A 12,217-nucleotide genomic window follows, 5' to 3' on the forward strand; every position below is an offset into this window, starting at 1 on the left:
GAGTGAGATACATTACAGATGTTCTGTAAAGAATTCCCATCTGGAGTGCTACTATCTCTTTTATCACATAGTGGCAATAGAGAAAGATTAATTAGATGAATGAAAACAAAGAGGGTGAAGGTAAGAAAAACATTCTCATGCATTAAGCCTTGAATGTATGTTTCTTAGACCTAAACACTAAGCTCCACTTTGGGCATTTGATCTATTACAAACACCCATGTTCCTTATCTCAGTGTATTGACATGAGAGCGTTAAATATTCTAGAGGAGAAGACAGGGTAAGTATCTGGGGGTTAGGGGATGCATTTGATAGTAGATGGTCTTTTCTCAGCTGATTTCATAATCTGTCTCTGAACCCCACTGAGTTGCTTCTACAAAAATGATTACAAGACATACAAAAATAGCTTATGGATGCCAATTTCCTGAGTGCAGCACTAATTGTTCTACCTATGGCTCTCACCTAATAACTGCTGGTTTTGCTCACAACTCATGTCTTCTGCCCATACCATACTCTGAGGCTTGGAGCACCTGACCTCTTACAGCTATCATGCTGCTTCAATGCATGCTAGAGGACTGGTATAACACCTCAAGCCTTGAGAATATTTTGTAGTGCTACCATAATCAGAAGGATGCACTCCAGGAAGGAAGTAACACCAAGCACTCCATAGCTGCCTGCTATAATATCATTATATGATTTTTCTACTTCTAGACAGAGCAATAGTCAATCACATCCATCTTGACTCTCAGCAGATGATATCTCCTTTTTTTAATTATTATTTTTAAAGTCATGTTACCCTACAGATAAGTAGTGTACATGTTCCGCAAAATCCACCCTGCATTTTATGTCACTGCATGCTTAGCTGTCACACTGCCATCTCTGGAGACCTTACAAATAGCAGAGCACATCTGAACTGAGCAATCACAGGGACAAGGCTTGAGCTACAGAACAAGACTGCTAAATTACAAACTTCCTCCTAGATCTCATACACTGACAGGACTAGAGGATGGGGAGGGATAAACTCGGAAACAATGTGACACAGACTGAAGAAGGGAGCCCTGAAGCTTAGAAAGAAATTAGATGTGACTGATAGGAACCCAGAAGCTTAAGGGGATCTGGTGGGCTAGGGCAAAAGGTGGGTGTATGTGAATTATTTAGCACCTGAATACATATGGGTGATTATTATATAGAAGGGCTGTCAAGATATGAATGTTTTTGTGACACTAGTTAAACTACAACCTTAGTGGAGATTTCTACAAAATAACGTGCTCCAGAGTTCAAAATTTGGAAGGATCCTATAGAACACAGGTCAAATTCTCCCCATCAGTAAGTGCAGATTAACTCACAAAAATAAAGAGTAGCTGCATATGTGCATAACTGTCTGAGATAGCTGAAGAATCTTAAAAGTCTCAAAGTTTGTGCCTTTTCTTTTTTTTTTTTTTTAGAAAAAGCACACTGTTTTCACATCTTTTTTACACAAATTCTGATGGAAGGAAATTTATTTTCCATAAACTGCCTCTAAGTCTGTGACTTTCAAACACATTTGACAACCAAAGCCACAAATTTCAGAGAACAGCAACAACAAAATGGACTGTTAGCTTAGTGTAGACTACCTCAGGTCCTTGAATTCAGTGTGCTGGACCAGGTTTCAGTAGACCCAAAGAGATCTACAGAACTGTGTCCAGAGGGAAAGGAAACACTGCAGCTTTCAATGCACCATAGTCTGTGTCTCCTTCATTAGGTTTTGTCTGGTCCTGACAGACTTGCTGGTGCTCCTGCCTGTGAGCAGAACTTCTCCTTTACCATACGAGTGCTCTGTCACAAGCATGCCCTGGAGGTGGTGGAAAACTCTGGGTCTATGACTTATGCCAGCTCAAGAGCTGCTCACGTTCTTTGCTATTATTAGTAACCTGAAGTCATTTCATGGCCTGAAGCTTCCAGAGCTGTGTCAGTTACTGTAAAGAGGTGATCAATAATTCACTTGGAGATATCTTAAAATATCACCCTTCCTGGTTAAATCCTATTGTACATTATTAATTACAGTTCCACAAATTCTTTGAGACAATAAATGTTTTCTAATGGCCTGAACACTGCTAATTTGTCTTCCAAGCTTGTTAGTTACCTGCCGGAAAGACTATTTTTGTTTGTTTGTAATCATTCTACCTGGTAATTGTAACCGTTTCCAAAATGTGAAATGTCAAGACATGCTCGGTCTCTGCTCCTGGCCTCCACAGTGCTTTGCAGTATATTAAACCTCATTTAGTCCTGTCAAACTACAACAGAGTTGAAGGAGACTTTGAGGATATTAATAGAACATGATGTATTTCACAGTAGCACTATTTCAAGGGATACTTAAACACAAGTAAAGGCTCCCTTCTGTTTGAGGTACTACACAATCCTCCAAAAAGTCACAAACATTTAAATAATGGGGGAAAAAAACCACCTTCTTATCATGATGGACCACTGACTTCTTGTCTGTGATTACGCTCAGAATGTTAACGCTTAACTTCTTATGTCTGGTAAAATATTAACACCATTAACATTAGTATACATGAAAATAAAAATGCTTTTGAACTTCCAGGAAATATTGATTGCTGGCTGCTTTAGTCCAAAATCCCTTTCTGGAAGCAAGTGAGGCTCTTGTTAAAAACCCGTAAGTGCTCTTTGCTGCTTCACCACCACAAAGATTAATGCTTTACCCAGATAGTCAGTGTGTGGGGACAACTCTGAAAAAATGGGTCTCTTGGATAGGCAGAGCACTCCCTGGAAATAGTATCTGGATAAAGGTTTTTGCTTCTACACTGTTCCACTGTGCATGTCTTCTTAAACACCATCCAGCCAGTAGGAATTTAACATTTCTGACTCGCTACAACTTGTGGAGTTTGTGCTTAAGAGTTGTCTCTTAAAGACCACTTAGGTTAAAATACAGAGTAGGACAGGTGTGTAGTCAACACTAATCTAGCAGTCGTTATTCAGTATTATTGTAACCCATGTACACTGAGCCACCATTTGACAAGAAGACTACTGGATTTTCTCCACATTCATTGTCATTCTCAAGATTTCAATGCATGGAGAAAAATCTGCTAAGTGTAGAATTCCCACTCCTGTCAACAGAAGCTCTTTGTCTGGCTAGATGGTATAAAACTGAGCTTCATTATGTTTCTATATCATAAAAATAATCTTACTAAACTTCCAAACAAAGCTTATACAGAGAATGTAGGAACCGAGCACATTAAAAATTCAGGTGTTAAAAGACTTCTGTTCAAGAGTGTTAAGGCTCATAAATCTCATGTCTTAAAAAAACTAAATCAAATTAAAGGTCAACCACTGGTTGCAAGACCTATGATTCCATGTAAAGACCTAGGCCAAATTTCTTGCTTGTAACTCCTCAGTTCAAGACAATTTCCTCTTTCTGAATACTTTACAACAGAATGCCAGCTTCCTACAAAAGGAAAGGAAGCAAGTATTCACCTTAAAAAATATATTTTTCAGATGAATTCACAAAACAATTGTGAACATTTAGTTATTGGTCAAAGCTCATAAGCTATTTGGTTTAAAAAAAATTAATTGCACATTACTTATAAGTATCCACTCATATTAGTTATTAAGCATAATAGTAAAATAATAGCGATTTGCACATACAGATAGATATTTTTAACCATGCATCCTGATTTCAACAGTGTTATGTAAGGTAAGCAAGAATCATGAAAGCAGTCTCCAGATGGCACTGGTATAGAGTTTTGCTTCCTTAGCACATGAACAAGCTTTAAAGAATCAGAAAAGACTCCTGAATATATCATTAGGTTCCAAAGCAGACTGAAGATCTATAGTAATATCAGATCTATATACAACAAATAGGTCATTTGCTCTATATTTTAGTTTTTCTGTTTGAAGACAGAGTAACTTGTAGAGAATCAGTCACTGAAGTTTGAAGAGGAAATTGTCAGGAAGTTGTTTGAGGCTCCCTCTTTTCAGTATATGCACATAATACCTTCACCACATGCTACATGCATATAAGTAGCAAAACAAATTCATATCAAACTTCTAATTTGTGTCACTGATTTCTCAGGCCAGAAAACGTTGAAAACCTGCAACTGCCCAGCAGAAGGCTCAATAATATATTATTCCATTTAAAAGATAGAGATACTGACTTAAAAAAGGTAAATAATTTTTCCACCATTACATATACTTACATGCGTGCTTAATTATATCCGATCACCAATACTCCACTCTTCTCAAACCCTTCTTTGGCAGCACTACATGGAAAAATGAAGTTTTCCATCTTCTAACACAAGATGTCTTGTCACAGATCTAACATCAAATGGACTATGATGACCATCTAATCTCTGTCTAATACAGACACTGGAAATCACACGGCGATTCCTGTCCCGATCTCAACAACTTGCAGTTAAATGACAGCAAGGTACCACAGATACTTTCCCAAGACAAAACTCATTCCAGTGGTCACTGGATGTGTTCTTTTTGCTGCTGTAACATGGAGGTGGGGTGAGAAAGGATGCATGATACGGACACTTGCTCACCGCCTTCTGAAGGTATATTCAAACATCAACTTATTTTGTCTAGACTGAGAGCAAGCAGTTGGCAATTCATTGATCTGAATCATTTTTGAAGAAATGACCTGGTGATGAAAGCTTCCATGTTTTCTAATTTACTTTCTTTTGGACGATGCTATACCAAGAAGAATCAATGTGTTTTTAAAAAAATAAATAATTAATTGGCAGTGAAGAATACCAGAAATTTAAGACAGGATTGTACTTATCAGCACTAAATAATTCTGCTTTTATCTATAAACTGGTTAAAATGTTAAAAAAAAAAAAATATGTTTGGCCTCATTATAGTCCTTTTTTAATTCTCCAGGTAACGTATTGTATTGAACTTGATGTTTCACATGGTGACACATAACAGAAATGAAAAAAGACCCAGGCTGATAGCACACCTATGCAAAGCAGGTAATTGGTACTATCTGTGAACAGAGTCAACACACTGCCCAGAACAAAGATTCTGCTGTACTGCAGACTTTGGGTTGGAACTAACTCAAGGTGGTCCACTGGGAATAAAGCTCACATTTAGTAGCATAGGTCAGTGTCATTAAAGCTCAGTAATCCACTGCAAGGTTGCTTAAAATCATATATTCTGAATAGGAATCTCCCTTGATTTAAGATGATAAAACAATGTTTTCTGTAAGGACTACATGTCTGCATGTCTACAAACAAACACATATACACACACACATAAGTATGCATCACACATGCACAAACACACCAACTGTTATTCTGGCTTTTATCAGCCTATTTTGGTTTTCAGTGATAATGACAAGAATCCAGATCTAATTAATTTTACACAGTACTTGGAGTGGTTTTGCCCTTATTATATTTCAAAAGATAGAAAGGCCAATCAAAAATAAGAATTCTCCAACCACCTGAAATAAATAGCATTAAATTCTGACAAAACTGATTTTTTTCTAGAAAGGTAACATTTGGTCTTTTTTAGTTGTGTATTCTCTAGAGTAACTCACTAGATACAAGTACAGGAGCAAAGCAGAGATGTTCCCCAGTACATTTCAACTGGAGCTCAGCCATAATATATGCATTCTCAGGAAAGCAAATAATCTCTCTTTGATTATTACTGCAGGTTACTACATAAAAGGATTGGTGGAATTTTATTCCTTCAGGGATGCTGAAAGAAAAAGGAGGAAAAAGATACAACATACCGTTCGAGCCAAACTTTGCTTCAAATTACTAGTGTTGTGTAGTTGAAGCTGAATGCAGGTTGTTGCCTTGCGAAGACTTTCATGGCTGCCCAAAGTATGGTTACTGCAATTTGAGGGGAAACAAAAACAAACAAAAAAAAAACCAAAACACAAAAATAAAAAAAAACACAAATGGTTAACTCTGCTTGCCATTTCCTTCTTTTTTTTTCCTCTGTCCTTCTCTTATAAGCACCGGTGGACTAAATTCTAAATGCAAAGCAGATTGAATAATATAAAACCTGTACTTGGCATTTACTTCTGTGAAAACTGATGGGGTTTGGTTCTGGCACATTTTCTGGTGAAACAATTTAAGAATAATTGCTTAGTTGTATCTTTGACCATTAAGTTCTGTAACAAAGCAACAATGAAACAGAGAAAGAATATCCTAAAAAAAATGCATGTGCTCTCAGACCTTGAGATTATTCATGCATATTCTTCAAAGCCAAATTACTGCAATTCATACAAAACATCTTGTTTACAAATGTACCACCGCAGAATGACTTTAAGTGTTTGATACCCAACTTGAAAATTAAATATTAACTATTAGTTTGAAAATCACATACATTAAGGCAGGTGGTCCTTGATTCTCGAAGAAATTAGAGTTCTCACCCTGTGCAGCTCACACAGAGATGGTAAAATAAGCTGTGAGTTAGTCTTCCTCCTTCTCAAATCATATGCCAGCTAAGGTCAGATGCAGAGCTCTACTCACTCAGCTGGAATGGTTCCTACAAACTACTCTGCTGGTCCGGGATGCTCTAGCACCCCATGACGGGAATTCCTTATTCTTATTTGCCTCTTCAGAGCAGCTTCTACTCCACTTATCACTCTTGGCAACTTCTTCTAAGTTATAATACAGCCTTAGTTTATCACTCTCTTAAAATTACTTGGAACAAAAATAATTTCAGTGTTTCCCTTCTACTTTTTGTTTTAATCAGGTGAAATAATGCAAACATTATTTCAGAGTTAAGGTAAACATCTTTTTAGATTTTAAAAAATCCTTTTGAGATTAATGGGTAGGAAAAATTACACTGATTTTTGCAAAGGCAAATTCATCACCAAAACAAGTTAATATGTATCATCACTTACAACTCTAGTGCGCATTCAATTAGATTCATGTTGCTTTTTTCAAGCCTCCAGCCACACAAACGCCAAAAGGGATATTCCATTTTTATACAGATTTACAGCACAGTAAGTTGCTTCAGAACTCCCTGGGCCATGAAGGAAAGATGTTTCTTTTCTGCTTTGTTAAGTGCCATGGAAAACTCAGAATTCGGATGTCAACGGTGTTTCTTTCTACCTAAAAGGGCTTTTGATGGAGTGTCTGAATAAAACTCACTGGATTTAGTTCCAAAAAACACTCGCCCCATGAATAAATCATGGAAAGTGTCATTCATATCTCACATGACAGCAGAGGTCCCCAGCACAAGTGCATGGTTAAACTTAAATAAATGTGCTGTACATAACTGCCATTCAGCACAATTACAGTGAATTCATATATCTTGTAAATGTTCTGCAGCTACATTACACTGTAGTTAAGTAAAATACATACTCTCCATTAGAGGTCACAAAAGGTGTAAGTGTGAATATAAGTTTGGTTTTGGTTTTGTTTTTGTTTTTTAACAAATACATTAAAGGTCACAGAGGACAAACCCATTTCCATCTGCCATAACAAATACCTAAAGCAAGGTCCTCTGATAGCGCTTCCATACGTTTGCAAAATTCCTTGATTTTAAGAGCATAAAGTACAGATGTAAGAATGAGAAGTTAACACTAACAGAGTGAAATACTTGTAATGGTAGAAAGTGTATTCTCTTCTTGTGCTCCTCAGCTCATATCTGTGCTGTGCCTACCCATGGCTTTCTTGAAACTTCTTCCTCTCCTCATTTCACCTAATCACATCTGCCTCGTGACTCTAATGATGAACTCTCCTATGATCCTTGCATCCTTTAGAACTGCCTCACACTTGTTTTTTACCTGTTACCCTACCATTATTCCTGCTCTTTTCATTCTGCCTTACCTTCAACCTTAGGACAGGTGTAGTAACAACAAAATTACAAAGAAACACATCTGTGAGTCCTGATTCACTTTTTCCCGATTCCTCCAGTATTCAGACTCCTATTGCAATGCCAACACTACACCAAGCCAATGACAGAAATCGGTATAGCTACACCAATACAGAGGAGCGTTCTGCTAGTGTAAATTGGTATAACTATACTCTCCTTTGTAGTTACAATTTTGTACCACAGATGTTTAAAAACTTTTTCCAGTATAACTGTTCCACATCATCATGCTTCCAGGTGAAAGAAGCTACACCAACAGACGCTGAATTTTGTGGTTATACCTACATTTACACTAGTGGTTTGTGCTAGCTCTGCTGTGTCAGGCAGATACCATACATCATCAAATCCTTTATTGACATAGAATGCTGCCTGAAATGTTGCAGTCAGAAGTACTGGCCCTACAGTTGACTTCATGAGTGGATTTTATTCACATAAATACAAAGAGAAAAGTTTTGACAGGTATTGTGACACAAGATACTAGACAAAATGGATGAATGCCTCAATAAAATAACATGGAAACCTGGTTTAGATGAAAAGTAAACTACAAGAAACAGAGGTGTAGCTTTGCCATAGACAGACAGACTACCTTTTAGCCATACTCCAGGCTGTAACACACTATGCAGACCTGCTACTATACCTGTAACTATTAAGATAAAATTAATATAGCCCCCTTTGGAGAACAGCATGATTATTAGTAACTGGTTTACAGTGCTCTGAGCTCTGTAAAGGAAACACAAATTAAAAATGCTACAACATTATTAACTCAATAGTTTTCCCCCTATTTTTTGGTAGAATTACTACCTGGAGAATACAGCTTTGATGAGAATGCCATGACAAGAGACATACAGCAAAAGGCAGTCTCTGTCTTTAAGACACATGGTAATGAACTCGTCAAAGTAAAGTGACTTGCCTGTGGTCCCACAATATATCAGAAGCAGAAGAAGGGAAAAATCCCTCAGTCTCTTGAGAATCCCTCACCACTAGATGATTCTGCTTCCCCACAGCAAAGTCCTCTGATGTACTATAAGCTCCAAATCCTAATGCAGTTCAATCAGACCTTTTTTTTTTTTTTTGGAAAAGAACTCAGCTGAGCGGCATCTCTGAATGAGAAACTTAATCTGCGGTGACAAGAGAAAATTAAGTTTATTTTTTACAAAGAACATGTTCATCCAAAAGGTGCTTACTTTTTATGATCCCAATCTGCATGAATATAACTCTGCCCAGTGTATAATTAATAGCTTAAACTTCACTTTGAGTGAAAACCAATTCTTATTTAGATCTCAATTCTCAGAGAACAGAATTAGTAAGACAAAAAAATGTCATCTATAAGGTCACAGGCAAGCATGTGAGCATAAATGATAAGTATTTAGACTTTTCTATTCCATACCCCTCCTCACTATGTTGACTAAACTGCAAAGCAATAAGGTAACTGCAAATTACACTATGAGAGAGTGTAGATGGAATTAAAAATACATATGAAAAGATCCTTTAAAAAATCCAATGTCTTCAAAAAAAACCAAACATGTTTCGAAATAAAGCTTATAAATATCCTTGGACTATATTCCTTTGCTGGCTCTGCATTACTGCAACCTCTTGCTAACAGACAGATCAATAAATTTTTTTTTAAAAAGTTAAAAAAGAGAGCCCAATATTCTTATATACAGTTACATGCTTTGTTTTATTAGAAGAACAAAGAGCTTGCAGCCTGTAGCTCTAAAGGCAAAAAAGTCTAAACAGAGGATTGATTCATTGCTGTCACAGGAGAAGGGTTGATTTTGGCTTGCTGCTGGCACTGAGAGCTAGGAGTTATTTGACAGAAGCTCCTTAACCCCAATTTAATTTATTTTTACGTAACATCTTTCATGAAGGACATCCGAAAATTATTTTTAAGGGCACCCATTCAAAATCTAAGGAAAGACAGGAAACAGAGAGCAACATTTAAAGGTAGATGTAGAAGGTTTGGAAGATGTGATGATAAAGCGAAGAATTTTTAGAAACAGCAGATGGCCCTCCAAGAAATAAATGATGGTCATGAACAGGACAAGTGTAAGGGAGTGGAAAGCACATCCACAGCTGGGAAACCCAGAGAAGGAGAGTCTATGGATACATATGAAAATCGGAAACTTCCATGAATAGTGGTAAAAATTGATGACACAGATAGGGTTTTACGCCTCTCTTCTTTCAAGGAGTCTCCATCTTTCAGACAGGGTTCTGCCTCCAGATGCGCTTACACTGAACATCTAAAAAACGAACTGCAGCAAATCAACTAGGGAAGTAACTAATGTACACCTTACAGTCACAGAAGGGGCAGGGACAAGGTGGCAACGAATCCTGATGGCTTCTACAGGCACTGTAAGAAAAACTTGTGGAAAAGGAAACATAGAAAGAAAAAGAAAGCCTGCAGGTTGAGGCAAGGTCAGGATTTCTGATCAGTAAACAAAATAAAGTTAAAGACCAGAAACCAAATCAGAATTTCGCAGATGGCTCTATTAGTTATGGACTGACCTGTAGCCTATATGCAGTCTTCTGATTTTTTTTAAATTTGGATATTTGAAATCTGATATCCTACTTGTGAGTCAGATGGGATGCGAGCTCAAGGATATCTCCTTAGGAAGGGAATGATGGAGGATGAAATCTTGTGGTGCAGTGTAAGGGTCATTAGCACACAAGTATTTTTTCCCCATCTCACTCAAAGCTAAACAGATTCCAGAAATCATCAAGTCTTTCAGGTGCTTCTTTAGGAAGCAGGGTGAAGTGCTCATTAATACAGTCCAATATAACAGTAAATGAGAGCTTTTGACAGATCTTCACAATGTTGTTTGGTTCACTAAACCACTCTGGTCTGAGAGCAATTCATCATGTCACCGTTTTGGCTTCACTTTAGTTTTTTCTGGATTACAATAAAGCAGGAGCAGCAGAGTATTTATTCCCTTTGCTGTCTCATAACTTGGGGAACTTCTACTGGAATTCATCCCTGAACGATTTCCAAATACTCTTCTGGGGAAGAGCTCTACACAAGTACATCAAATCACTCTGTTAGCAACATCGTGAGGAAGGCAATTTGCACTAAAAGATAGCCCAAACGTAGGAAAAATTTCACCCTGAGGCAACTCCGCAGGCTGTGTTAAGCTACCCAAGGGACCATTATGGTCTGGGGTTTCATATTTCAGACAGAGGAGTCTGATGAGAAGGCAGGAAAGAGGGAGCTGAAAGTAAGGCATAGCGTAGAATTACAAGCTGCTGAGGCCTGAAGTGCAGCTCAGTGCTTTCTGCATGACATTGAAGGAGCAAAGCAAAAAAGCTAAGAACATTATTGACCTTGTTTCACTGCTAATGAGACGTGCAGAGATTCTGCAAGCGCAGAAATTTAAACAGTCCACTACCGATGTGTTCTTCCCAACAGTGAAAATAAAACTGTTTAGAACATACTGTGCACTGTACTGAAACGCACTGAGCTCACCCTCAATACAATGACATTACTTCCATTTTCTTTAGCAGTTAGTTTGAAATGAGAAGAGAGACTTGAAAATAAATAAAAAGCCTTGGCTTTGTTATGTAATTAACACATCTATGTATGACCTGATTCTCTGCTCAGCAGTTCCAGCGCTGTAACACTTGACACAGTGCTCTGCTGTACCAGCTCCTCCTTTACTGAGATTTGAACAAGAGTTGGCTCAGAAACGTTGAAGTCTCCATCTTTAGTTGCAAAGCCAAATTCACCACAAACATCTGAACATTTGACCTGTGTACCTGTGTAAGAGTAGAAGTGTCCAAGCCGGCTACAGAGCAAAGCTAATGTACACAGTGTGACACCTGCTCTCACAACTACATTACTTTCATCAAGCTGACTTGCTTTGGGCTAGTTCAGGTAATCTTTATACTATACTGCAAATATGACTGCTTCTAAAATTTCCCTTTCAATTACAAACATATACTATTTTATCTAACGCTTTTTAAGTCTCTAACAGACAGACGAGCTGTGATCCCTGCTGTACCAACTTAACGTTATCACAGAGATCTTCCAGCTTCTCCCATTCTGCAGAAAGTCACCGTCCCTACAGCATAGCTGACCAGAGCCTGCATTTTAGCTGCTTCAACACAAAATCTGCTCACTTTTGCTGACAGCTGAATTTAAGCTGCCAGAGGGCAAGAAACAACTAGCTGAGTCCAGCAGGGCTTTCAACCACAAGAGTTTACTTGAATGAATGGTATCAGAGCATTTACTTCCTTACTTGTAGACTACATACAAACAAGTCTTTCTGAATACACATACAATACGTTTTTCTTCAACTTCCAGTCAAAACCAAAGTGCTGACTTTTGTGAGTCAGATGGGATGTGAGCTCAAGGATATCTCCTTAGGACAGGAATAATGGAGGATGAAATCTTGTG

General features: G+C 37.8%; 1 protein-coding gene across 1 annotated transcript in view; it reads right to left on the minus strand.

Annotated features, from left to right (window-relative positions):
* The window catches only part of PIK3C2G (phosphatidylinositol-4-phosphate 3-kinase catalytic subunit type 2 gamma), a 208,728-nt gene that overhangs the window by 182,111 nt on the left and 14,400 nt on the right, over window positions 1–12,217 (minus strand). Inside the window, exon 5 of the mRNA XM_068401615.1 lies at window positions 5,729–5,831. Coding sequence (XP_068257716.1) covers window positions 5,729–5,831 — 103 coding nt within the window. The remainder of the gene's footprint in view (window positions 1–5,728; window positions 5,832–12,217) is intronic.

This window comes from Nyctibius grandis, chromosome 5 (genome assembly GCF_013368605.1).
Source record: "Nyctibius grandis isolate bNycGra1 chromosome 5, bNycGra1.pri, whole genome shotgun sequence".
NCBI classification, from domain to species: Eukaryota; Metazoa; Chordata; class Aves; order Nyctibiiformes; family Nyctibiidae; genus Nyctibius; species Nyctibius grandis.